Raw genomic sequence first — 13,240 nt, forward strand, 5'->3', positions numbered from 1 at the left:
TGGTAAATTCTTTCAGGTTTTGTTTATCTGAGAATGTTTTTATCTTTTCTTCCCATATGAAGGATAATCTTGCTAGGTACAGTATTCTCGGCTGAAATTGCTTTTCCCTTAACACTTTGAATATATTTCCCCATTCTTTCCTTACTCACATTGTTTCTGATGAGAGGTCTGCTGTTAGCCTGATGGGATATCCTTTGTAGGTAACTTGCCATTTCTCTCTTGCCAATCTTAGTATCTTGTCTTTGTGGTTTTGGTCAATCTGGCTATAATGTGTTTTGGAGAAGATCTTCTTCGGTTGATTCTATTTGGGGCCCCTTGTATTTCTTGGGTCTGGATCTTTGAATGCCTCTCTAGGTTTGGAAAGTTTTCTTGCAGGATTTCATTGAATAGATTATCAATGCTCTTATGAGTCTCTTCACCTTCTGGGATACCAACTATCCAGATGTTTGGACGTTTGATGGTTATCTAGTATTTCTTGTATATTATTCTCATTTTGGGGGCAATTTTCTCAGTCTTCATGGTGGATTTTTCTAGGCCAGTGATTCTGTCTTCTACATCGGAGATTAGATTTTCTATATGATCTAGTTTGCTCTTAATACTTTCAAGGGAGATTTTGACTTCCTGTGTTATAGCGTTCATCTCTAACAGGTCCATTTGATTCTTTTTTATAGTGTGTATTTCCTCTTTTAGATCTTGCAAGAATTTCCTCACCTCTTGGAACTCATCAGCTTCTTTCTCCTGCCTCTTCTGCAGTTCATTGTCTCACTTCTCTTCCATCTCTGTTAGCTTTGTCATTATGAATATTCTAAATTCTTTATCAGACATTTCTATGATTTTCATTGTTCTGTCTGAGGATGAAGAGGACTTATTATTTTACCTTGGAGGAGAGAAATTTTCTTGCTTTCCCATATTTCTTTTGACCTTGTGGTGATTTCTGGTCATCTGATAGATGGTGCGCTTCTTCCTAATTCTTGAAGTTTAATCTGAGCATTCAGAGGCGTGCAGAAGGAAATGATCTGCAATCTCTCTTCCGTTCCATTTTCACTCTTTGTACATCAGAATCAGTGGGAATAGAGGAATATACTTACCCTAATTGTATTCAGATGTTTGGAGGCTGTTCACTTGGACCTGTCTAGACACTTAGTGTGTAGAGGCTGAGCAGCCAATGAATAAAGATAAAGAACTAGAGAAGAGGAAAGAAGAAGTGAAAATATAATAAAAAATAAGAAAAAAATTTAAAAGATGATAAAAAAAAGTTAGATTTTAATTTTAAAAAGCAAAAAATGAAAACCATGAGGCACACATGTACTGTGCGAAGTCAGTATTTCAGAGCTGAAGTTCAGTATCCATCTCAGGATGGACCTGACCTAGGTTTGTGCCTTTCCTAACACAATAAAGCAGGGGCTTGAAAGCCCAGAGAATACTTTATCTTAAAAAAAAAAAAATTAAAAGTCACAGAGAGACACAGCGAGACAGAGAGAGGCAGAGATAAATGGAGATAAGGAGGCAGAGGTAGCCCTATTCACTAGAAATGAATCTGGAGTAAGAAATCTCAGCAGAAAATTTTCATTTTTGGTCAAGGAAATCAATATTTCAGGCCTTAAGTTCAGTATCCTGACTAAGTGTTATTTATCCATCTTCATATCCCTGGTAGTTAGCACAGTCTCTAAAACACAGAGGTACTTAATTTATGTTTTTAAAATTTTACCAACTAAAGAAAATTTGTTACCTGGATACTGGACTTTGCCTATCTTCTATGGATTGATCCGATCCCCTGGATCCTGAACTAGCTCAGCTTTTCTCTAAGCAGTCACAAGAACCAGAGCATAGATACTTTGTACTCAAATCAATCTCCAGTGATGAGTCCTATGCTGACTTGCCAGTAAGCCAGTTTGTCCCTGGCATGTGGGTTACCTACTCCCATTCTCTCTCCTGTACTTGTGACTTGGTAGTAATGATCTCTGCAGATTTTTTTTCCTCTTTTTTCTTTTGTGTTTTTGTTTGTTTTTGCTAGAGAGTACATGTCCTCACCAGAGAGAGAGAGGGAGAGAGAGAGGGAGAAAGCACTCCCCAGTGAGCCATGCTAATGCAAAATCCCTTCTCCTGCATTTCTTCATCCTGTCAGGATTTTTAGGCAGGCACATACATATGTCCAGCATGTTTTTCAAACTGTTGGGTGCAGAATTTGAACTGCACAGTGGAATCTTGCACCTTTAATCACTAAGCCATGGGGCTAGGCCAGAATGACTTAATAATCTATAATAACAGATGGGAAAATTCAGATATCATGAATTAAGTTACTTCATGCAATCTGATATCTGTATTACAAATATACATGGACTGAAGAAATTGGCAAGTTGGCAGTAATGAAGGAAAAAAAAAAGTGTTTCTTACCAGGGCCCTTGGCTCTTCCAGGAAGCAGATGGCCCAGTCGAAATATAATAACTCTCTCATACTCTTGTACAACCTAAAAGGAAATTTAATACTTTCAAAACACTCCAAGAAAGAAAAAGTCTTCCAGAGGTCTTAGCACAAGAGTGATCTTAGCTATCAGAAATCTTTTGTTTTGAAAAGCAAGGACAAAATTTCTATTGATATTTAATGTTTCAAAATCTGTACTTATTGAATACTGAATTTCAGAAGCCAATGAGGTGGTATATTGGCCATATTAATTTTTGAGCATATGGGCAGAATTCTGATTAGAGACTCATGATTATCTAAAAAGTAATGTTTCCACTATATCCAACATTCCTTAATTTGAAGAAGACTTATTTCATTATTAGCTTTTTCTTTTTGGAGAGGTTTTTTTTTTTGTTTGTTTGTTTGTTTGTTTGCTATAGGGTGCGTGCGCTTGCCAGACAGACAGAGGGAGACAGAGAGACAGAAAGCGAGAAATCAACCCCTGGGGGGATGGCCACGCCGCAATCCCTTCTCCTCCATTCTCCTCTTGGGATCTTGGGCACGCACGCACACGTGCCTGGCGTGAGTTTAAGCCACTGGGTCCGGGACTCAAACTGCAGTCGACTACGTGGGAGTCCAGCGACATAGGCATTACGCTAACTGCTGGTCCCTACATTATTAGCTTTTATATGTGTCACTCATCAGCTACATATTTAACAGAAGAGGGGATATACACTTTTTAAAAAAAATTTTCCAGAGGGTGTGTGCACACACTGAAGAGAGAGAGAGAGAGAAAGTGAGAAAGCACCCCCATGGCACATGGTCATGCCACAATTCTTTGTCCTTTATTTCTTCCTATTTTTGGGATTTGGGGCACGTGCATAAACACCCTTCATGTTTCTTTTTCTTTTTTTCTTTTTAAGGTTTTTGCCATAGGGTACCTGCACTTATGGAGAGGAGGAAGACAGAGAGAGACAGTGAGAAGGACAGTGGGAAATGGGGATGGCCAACCTTCAATCCTCTCCTCCTGGGATTTTGGGCACACATGCCTGGTATGATTTTTCAAGCTGCCAGGTTCAGGACTTGAACCACAGTCAGTCATGTGGGAGTCCAAGCACCTAAACCACCATGCCATCTGCTGGCCCCTGTGCCCAGTGCATTTCTTAAGCCTCTGGGTCCAGACTTGAACTGTGCAGTTGGTCATATGAGATCCAGCTTCCTTAACCAGGGCTGGCCCAAGGGAGTAAAACTTAACACCATTTGTGATATTTTATTTCAAATTGCAATTTCTTCTGAGGCTGCTTCAAAATTGTTTAAATGAATTTTGATTAGGCAATTCTCATTGGCAATGAATCTAGGAAAAACTGGGTATGCCCTGAAAGTGTGAAGAGATATTTTTTAAATAATTATTTATTTAATCTTATTTATTATTATTCAATTTGACAAGAGAGAGAGAGAGAAAGAGAGAGAATGAGAAAGCAAGCCACCGGGTCCAGTATTTAAACCATAGTCAGGCATATGGAAGTCCAGTATCTTAACCATCATACCATCTGCCAGCCCCATGTAGAGTTTGTTTGTTTTTCCTTAGATTTTTGCTATTGGGGCACATGTGCTTGTCAGAGACATAGAGACAGAAAGCAAGAAATCACCCCGGGGCAGATAGCCACGTGGCAATCCCTTCTCCTCCATTTTCCTCTGGGGATTTTGTGTATGTATGCACGCGCACCCGGCATGAGTTTTAAGCTGCTGGGTCCAGGACCCTAACTGTGGCCGACTACATGGGAGTCCAGCGATGTAAACTTTACACCATCTGCTTGTCCATGTACACTCTAAGACCTTGCTCAAGTGTACCGCTTGGTTCTGCTTTTGTGCCCTCTACCTAATTGGCTTCTTAGGGTTTACCATCTTAAGTGATCAGATTGGAAAGGCTTTTCCATAAACCATGGTAGAGATTTTTTAGTGACAAAAAGATTCTCTGTGGAGAACTATCTATTAGAAGAGAAGCAGTACTGCATTCTACTTTAAAAGTAAACATCGCTTTCTGACCCAGAATCAGAATCTGAGTTCTATTTCCCATTTTTCATTAACTTAGTCTGTTTATTTATATATATGTCCCACCAGACCACAACTCCTTAATAACTTATGGAATTAGTCTTTTTTTTCCCTTTGTGCCTAAAAATGCCTGATATATAATAGGTTTTCATAAATATTTATCAAATGAATGAATTATTTGTGACTTAGAAGTCCATTTTCCTTCCTCATCTTCTCTCCATGTTAAAAAACTCTATAGAATAATAACGAGTCAAATATAAAAATGTAATGATGAGACTGAAAGAAATACATTTTGAAGTGTGCTTCAGGTAACAGGCTCCTCAAGCTCACTGTAAGTCTCCTGAGATCGGGAACGTGTCCTGTTTGTCTTTATGATGTTTACACCTTTTGAGTATGAACACTGCCTTGCTTGTTGAAACAATGAATGAAGACAAATGACTGCATTTGGTTCCTAGAGCATATGCTAACAATTCCTAATTGTTTGGTTCCCTAGCGTTACTTCTTTTCTACATTTATTGGAAGAAACAAATTCTTACTAAAGTTGAAGGTGAGTCTTACTTTAAGACCTTGCTCAAGTGTACCACTTGGTTTTGCTTTTGTGCCCTCTACCTAATTGGCTTCTTAGGGTTTAACATCTTTTTTATTTTTATTTTTATTTTTTTTGAGAGGTTTTTGCTATAGAGCGCATGCACTCACCAGAAAGACAGAGACAGAAAGCGAGAAATCACCCCCCCCCCCAGGGGGGATGGCCACGCTGCAATCCCTTCTCCTCCATTTTCCTCTTGGGATCTTGGGCATGCATGCACACGTGCCTGGCGTGAGTTTTAAACCACTGGGTCCAGGACTCAAACCGCGGTCAACTACGTGGGAGTCCAGCGACATAGCCATTACGCTAACTGCTGGTCCCAGGGTTTACCATCTTCAGTGATCAGATTGGAAAGCCTTTCCCACAAACCATGGCTGAGTCCATACTGGTGGCAATCCTTCAGGGGCTTAAATCACCCTTGAGAAGTGCAAGCTGCCAACTACTTGCTCCTACAGGAGACATACTTAATATTCAAAGATATAAATAGACTGAAAGTAAAAGGATGGAAAAAGATACACCACAGAAACACTATAGCCATACTGGAGAATAGGAGTAGTTATGCTAACATCAGACAAAGCAGGCTTTAATATACAAAAATATTCCTGGCAACAAAGAGGGACACTGTATAATAAGGAAAGAGTCCCTGCATTAGGAAAGTATAACAATGATAAACATACCTACACCTAAAGAGATCTCCAAAATACATGAAGCAAAAACAAAACAAACTGAATGTGGACATAGACAACCTAATAATAATTGGAGATGACACCCCACTTCGAAAAGTGGATAGAACAACTAGACAGATGATCAACAAGGAAATAGCATACTTGAATGACATTGTAATTTATAGCTATAAATACCTTTAATAAAAGAGAAGAGACACCTCAGTACACTGATCTTATATCTTAAAACATTAGAAATGGACCAGCAGGTGGCATGAAGATTAAGACAGCTGGATCCCACATGGCTGACTGCATTTCAAGTCCTGGACCTGGCTGCTTGAAAATCATGCCTGGTGTGTGTGTGTGCATGTACAAAATCCCAATAAGAGAACAGAGGAGAAAGGATTGTGTGGTGGCCACCTTCCCTGGGAGGTAATTTCTCATATTCTCTCTCTGGTGAGCACACTTAAAACACACACGAATGCACACACAGAGGAAATAAAAGAGAAAACTAAATCTAAATCAAGCAGAAAGGAGAAAATAAAGATTAGAGTAGAAGTAAATGCAATAGAGAATAGAAAAACAGTTGAGATAATTAACAGAATCAAAAGTTGTTTGTTGGGGCCAATAGGTGGCATGGTGGTTAAGGTGCTGGACTCCTACATGGCCAACTGCATTTTGAGTCCCAGACCTGGCAGCTTGCTTTCTCACTTTTCCTCTCTCTTTCTCTCTCTCTCTCTCTGGCAATTGCACATGCCCTATAGCAAATTTTAAAACAATAATAAAAAATTTACAATAATCTTAAGTCATTATTTTTAAATAATAGTAATAGTTTTAAATTGTTATAATTACTATTTAAAATAATAAATAATAATAATAATAATAATAAAGTTGTTTGTTGGGGCCAGTAGATGGCATGGTGGTTAAGGGGTCTGGACTCCCACATGGCCAACTATCGTTTGAGTCCAGGACCTGGCCAGCTTGCTTTCTCACTGTCCCTCTCTTGTAAAATTAAAATGAATACATAAATAGATAAGTTAAATAAAGAAGTTCTTTGTCAACAAAATTGATAACAAAACTTAGCTAGACTGATGAAGAAAAAAGGGCAAGATGCAAATGACTGAAATTGGGAATAAAAGAGAGGATCATCACTACTTTTTTTTTAGAGGTTTTTGCTAAAGGGCACGTGCGCTCGCCAGAAAGACAGAGAGAGACAGAGAGATAGGAAGCAAGAAATCACCCCCCGGGGGGGATGGCCACGCCACAATCCCTTCTCCATTCTCCTCTCGGGATCTTGGGCATGCACACGCACGCGCCTGGAGTGAGTTTAAGCCACCGGGTCTGGAACTCGAACTGTGGTCAGCTACATGGGAGTTCAGGGATATAGCCATTACGCTAACTTCTGGTCCCCATCAGTACTGTTTTTAAAGAGATTAAAAAAGAAAAAAGATTGTAAGAGAAAATGCTATGAATGATTGTATGCCAACAAATTAGGTAGCTTAGGTGTGATGCACAAATTCCTACAGATACACACTACCAGAGCTAATCAAGAAGAAAAAGAAAAACTGAAAAGATCTCTAAGTAAAAGACTGAATTAGAAGTTTTAAACTATAATGTGGAGAAAAGGAATCCTTTGTAAACTGTTGGTGGAAATATAAATTGGTATAGCCATTATGGAAAACTACCATATGGTCTAACCATCCCACTTCTAGACATACATCCAATAGAAGTGAAATCGGTGTCTTGAAGAGATATGGGGAACCAGCAGTTAGCGTAATGGCTATGTCGCTGGACTCCCACGTAGTCGACCGCGGTTCGCGTCCCGGACCCAGTGGCTTAAAACTCACGCCGGGCACGTGTGCGTGCGTGCCCAAGATCCTGAGGGGAGAATGGAGGAGAGGGGATTGTGGCGTGACCATCCCCCCTGGGGGGTGATTTCTCGCTTTCTGTGTCTATGTCTCTCTCTGTCTGTCTGGCGAGTGCATGCGCCCTATAGCGAAAACCTCTCCAAAAAAAAAAAAAAGAGATATGCAGCCCATGGTCACTGCAGTATTATTCACAGCAGCCAAGATATGAATCTGGGGACAACCTACAATGCAATATTATTCAGTCTTAAAAATGAAAGAAAGCCAGGGCCAGCATATGGCATAGTTGGTTACGTTGTCGGACGCCCATGTGGCCAACTGCCATTTGAGTCCTGGACCCAATGGCTTGAAACTCATGCCAGGCATGTCCAAGATCCCGGGAGGAGCACCGATGAGAAGGAATTGTGGCATGGACATCCCCCCCATGGGGTGATTTCTCACTTTATCTCTCACTGTCTCTGTCTCTGTCTCTTTGGCAGTGCATTTGCCCTAAAACAAAAAACTCTTAAGAAAAAAAAAAAAGTAAAAGAAATCCAGGCCTAGCAGTGGTGTGGTGGTTCAGGTGTTGGAGTCCCACGTGGCTGACCATGGTTCATGTCCCAGACCTGGCAGCTTGAAAATCCTGTGTGTATGCGTACCCAAAATCTCAAGGGGAGAATGGAAGAGAAGAGATTTCAGGGAGCCATTCCCCCTAGGGTAACTTCTTACTTTCCCTCTCTCTGTCTCTCTTTCTGGTAAGCACACGTGCCTGTGGCAAAAACCTAAGAAAAATAGAAAAACAAAAGAGAGAGAGAGAGAAAGAAATCCTGCCAGTTGCAACAACATGGTTGAACCTGGTGGACATTATACTAACTTTAAAAAGCTAGACATAGACAAATACCACATGATCTCGCTTACATGTGGAATCTAAAAAAAAAAAAAAAAATTCACAGAGGCAGAAAAGAGAACAGAGGTTAGCTGTCAGATCCGCTTCACTGTCCGAAGACTTTCTCTGCTTGCTTTTGTTCTCCCTCTACTTAATCTTTCATGGACAATGCCTTCTAATACACCCTTTACACTTCAAATTCCACCTGGGTGTGTACTTCTTGAGTGGATTCAGGTCTTCATTTACTTCAGGGACAGGTGTGTATAACCCCCTGTGAGCCAGTGATAATTACTACCCGTGATCTACAGCAACTGCCTGAAAAGTTTTCTGAAAAAGTCAAGAGAGGATATTGCAATTTAGTCTTGGGCATCTTTGTGTCACCAACTGTAGATGAACTAGGCATAACCTCTACCTTCAAGGGCCTCTCAGTCTAATGGGAGAGGTGGTCAACAAATTTTACACATGTGATAAATGCCAGAATGAAGTGAAAGCAGAGTGACCTGGGAGCATAGGAAAGTTGAGAGTTCTCAACTCTCTCAGCATAGTCTGGCAGGGTTGAAAAAGGCTTCACGGCATGTTTGAACAAGGTTTTAAAAGAGTAAGATCTCTTTCAGAAGATGAGAGGTGGGCACATAAGGGCAATCTACACAGAGCATGCACCCAAACAGCATGGTATGGCCAGTGGGAGGCACTGGGAAACTGCCTACTAGGTTTTCATGAGAACTCACCTTTATGCAGAACCAGATGGAAAAGGGGAAGGTCATGATGACAAAGAGCAGGGAAGTGAGGACAAGAAGCCACTCACAGGCCCCTAAACCAGAGGACTTGGTACCTGGAAAAAAAAAAAAAGAAAGAAAAGAAAAACTATTGAGTATCAGTATATCATTATATTCACTGACTAGCACTTATTCATTCTTGGTACTGGGGTCAGAGCAGCTTGGACACTTTGCTAGAAATATTAGAAGGAGCCAGACATTAGAGCAGCCAGAGCTTCCAGGCCCTGGGATGTTGTCTACAGGGAGGGCCTCTGGAAGGGAGAGGCAATGGGGTAAACTGAACCAGGCACAGAATCTGGGTCTCAGTTTTGGCTCTACTATTCCATATCCAGATGACCTTGAAGCAGAGCACATGACCACTTCAACCTCAGTTTCTTCATCTATACTAATTATCTCATAAAAACTAACTTATAGGATATATTGCATATCTCAGGCATAACAGTGAAATGAAAAACACACATAAAAAAATTTGAACCAGGCCAGCCTGTGGCAGGGTGGTTAAAGTAGTTAGATCCCACATGACCAATTATGTGGCTCAAGTCCCAGATAAGGTGGTTTGAGAAGCACGCTAGATGTGTGTGTGTGTGTACATGCCTAAAATACAAAGAGAAGAATGGAGGAAAAGGGATTGCAGAGTGGCTGTCCTCCTGGTCGGTGACGTCTCACTTTCTCTTTCCCCCTCTTTCCATTTCTCTCTCTGGAAAGTGCACATGGCCTATGGCTAATTGAAAACAGTACAAAACACTGAACCATGCTTTATGTGTGTCAGTTTCCTCCATGAGGAAACTTCCCCATTCGCTGTCTGCAATTCTTCCATTAGAGTTTCATTTTTGGATTAAGGTGTTGATCACCAGATGGTCTTTGAAAAATCACCCAAATGGGGGACCAGCAGTTAGCATAATGGCTATGTCGCTGGACTCCCATGTAGTCGACCGTGGTTCGAGTCCCAGACCCAGTGGCTTAAACTCACATGGGGCGCATGTGTGTGCGTGCCCAAGATCCCAAGAGGAGAATGGAGGAGAAGGGATTGTGGCATTGCCATCCCCCCTGGGGGGTGATTTCTCATTTTCTGTCTCTCTGTCTCTGTCTGTCTTTCTGGTGAGCGCACGCACCCTATACCAAAAACCTGTCCAAAAAAAATCACCCAAATGGGGTAACGTTAGCCTATTAGTGTCCATAAAAAAAGTGATAAAGAAATGGATTATGAGCATCCAGGATGCTTGGGTGATGAATGAAAAGGTATCAGGGAGGGTCAACCTCAAAAACACAAGCTTTTAGGGGGCTTGCCTTGTTTACATTGTGTCCCCAGGGCCTGGAATAGTGCCTGACACAATCTAGGTTCTCAGTACACATCTACTGGATGTAGGAAGGAAGGGGGTGGAGAGTGACATTGATTTAAATTGAATGGTACAGAAATCTCAAGAATTTTAATCTCTAGGTACTAGAAAATTGGCCAGAGGGATACGTTTCAGTTTTAAAATATCATAAAGTATTAGAAGGTGACTAAAGATTTAGGAAATGGTAAAAAGCCTATTTTAATGAATGGGAAGGAAGGAGATAACTAATTGATAGGCCTGAAAGTGTGATTTCTATGCCAAGAAAGGCATCACCCAATAGATGTGTACACCACTTGAAGAGGTCATATGTGAGCTGCACCAGCACGGAAGCAAACCAGCACTAATGCCATAGAGGGGCACCTCCCATGGCCACCCCACAGAATACAAATCCCACAGAGGACGAGCTCCCTGGCAAAGGGATTTAGAAACTATCGGACACTGCACCTGATCCCAGAGTTTCTCATGATCACCAGCATGTGGAGGCTCTGAGAATCCCTATAATAGAAACACATTCTTAGCTGTGCTTACTATAGTATTTTCTAAACATTTGAACAAGTAATTTTTTCTCCAGTGAACACTCACTAATGTCTAATGCAACTTATTTCTCATGAAACCTACTTTGAGTGATGCTGCTCTGTCAATGTCATGTTCAGTTTAATAATGCTATTCTTCAAGGGCAATGATTAGTAGTATCATTGCCATTTTTAAAATTATTAAGAGTTTATTTTATTCATGACAAAGAGTATACACATACGAGAAAGAGACAGAAGGAGAGAGAAAAGACAGAAGTACCCTTGACAGGGTCTTATCCTGCCATGGTCTCCTTTCCCCAACCCTCCAGCTTGTCAAGATCCTGGGTACACACACATGTACGAAGAGTGTTTTCTGGCCAACTCAGGAATCTGAACCTGCGGTCAGCCCTGCGGCCTCCAGCACTGCAGTTCAGTTTGTTATCAACTCTGCCACCTGGCTAGGCCATATTTCCATTTAAAAAATTATTTAATTTTATTTATCATTATTTCTAGTAATGATAAATTATTAAATGGATATTTAATATCCATTAAAGGGTGTTGAGTCCATGCTGCAGTAAGTACTGAGGATGGAGGGCGTGGAATTGTGGTGGTGCAGGCAAGGAAGGGAGCTCCCGTTTGTAGAGCCCCTGCTATGTTCCAGGTACACAGTAGGTACCTTACTGAGTTAATGTCTTACCAGCCTTTTATCACAGATGAGGAAATATGCTCTGAGAAACTAACTTGCCCAAGATCTATACTTAGGGAGCTTCGAGAAGCCAGAATTTTAGACTAAAACGGTCCTACTGAAATGCCACCCTCTGGGGCTCTGACTGATGGAAGGGCACCCACTGGGCAAACCAGTATTGACCAAATCCATGTAAGCTGCATCCAAACTGCAGGAATCTGCTTCAAATTGTAGCTTTCAATGAAACAACATGTACTGCATTCCTGGTAGCCAGGAAATGTTAAAACTGAAGCTAACAGAAAGCAATATAGGCAAGCAGCAGATAGTGTGTGGTTCCATCCCTGGACTCCCGTGTGGTTGACTAGGGTTTGAGTTCGGGACCCAGAGACTGAAAGCTCATGGCAGGTGTGTGCTCAAAATCCCAAGAAGAGAATGGAGGAGAAGGGATTGTGGCAGGGCCATTCCCCCCAGGGGGTGATTTCTCATTTTCTGTCTCTCTTTCTATGAGCACACATGCCCTATAGCAAAAATCTCTCCAAAAAAAAGTAAGCAATAGAATAGCATGCTGTTTATCCCCTACTTTCCTTTCAGCATCTGTCATGTACTGATTAAGGTGCAATGATTTTTTTCTTCCGCTCACTATATTAATTTAAAAAGACTGGCAATAGATGCGTTCATTCCTATACAAAGGGAAACACCTTCCTTTGCATTTCCTCTTTTTGATCTAACTTTCTTCTAGTTTGCAAGGATTCTGCTGAAATTGAGGATGTTCTTTGCTTCAGGCTTTGTGCAAAATCCCTTGGGCACCTTATTGTTTTCTCACAGCTCCCCGGGAAGCAGGTGCTGTCATTTGATAGACAGGTCTTTCCTATGACCTCATGGCCAGCAAGTGGCTGAGCTATCTGGGCTGTGCGGCCTCTTTCTTTCTCCAAAGAATGATAATCTAGAGAGAGTTTAGAACGCCTTAGGTAAGACTGAGGAGCAGGATGAGGGGAGAGAGAATAAGCCACACGACTTGCCCAGAACCACCAGTTCTTGCAAATCTTGTCCTTTTCAGTTTTTACTGTAGGGCTCACACACTCATGGGGGTGGGGTGGGGGGGGAAGGGTGCTGGTGGGGTGAAAAATCCCCAGGGGGATGGTCATGCCATAATCCCTCCTCCACTCTCTTTTTAGGTTTTGGGTACCCAGGCAGAGGCACCTGGCATGAATTTCACTGGTGCTTGGACTTCAGCGCCCGAGTAGGCAATGTGAGATCCAGCGCTTTAACTTCCACACCACCTGCCGGCCTGACTTTCCCTAAATTAGGTGCCCATGCGGCTTTCCATGGCTACAGTAACCAACTTCGCGGTTCCTTTGCCCTGTGTACCGGGGTCCCCACCACGTGGGGGCCCATCGTCGTCTCCCCACTCCCTCCCGGTCTGCTCTGGCTTCAGTGGCTCTCCATAGGGAGATGCATCACTATCTGACACCCCGCGGGGACCGCTAGGAGAGGCAGCTG

At 41.8% G+C, this 13,240-nt stretch overlaps 1 protein-coding gene across 1 annotated transcript in view; it reads right to left on the reverse strand.

Moving 5' to 3' along the window:
- The window catches only part of NPHS2 (NPHS2 stomatin family member, podocin), a 35,961-nt gene that overhangs the window by 9,972 nt on the left and 12,749 nt on the right, over nucleotides 1–13,240 (reverse strand). Inside the window, exons 6-8 of the mRNA XM_027767806.1 lie at nucleotides 13,109–13,237; nucleotides 9,159–9,334; nucleotides 2,395–2,467 (exon numbers count right to left, since the gene is read on the reverse strand). Of these exons, the coding sequence (XP_027623607.1) occupies nucleotides 2,395–2,467; nucleotides 9,159–9,334; nucleotides 13,109–13,237 (378 nt within the window). The remainder of the gene's footprint in view (nucleotides 1–2,394; nucleotides 2,468–9,158; nucleotides 9,335–13,108; nucleotides 13,238–13,240) is intronic.

The sequence above is a fragment of the Tupaia chinensis genome, unplaced genomic scaffold, assembly GCF_000334495.1.
Source record: "Tupaia chinensis unplaced genomic scaffold, TupChi_1.0 Scaffold000074_1, whole genome shotgun sequence".
NCBI lineage: Eukaryota > Metazoa > Chordata > Mammalia > Scandentia > Tupaiidae > Tupaia > Tupaia belangeri.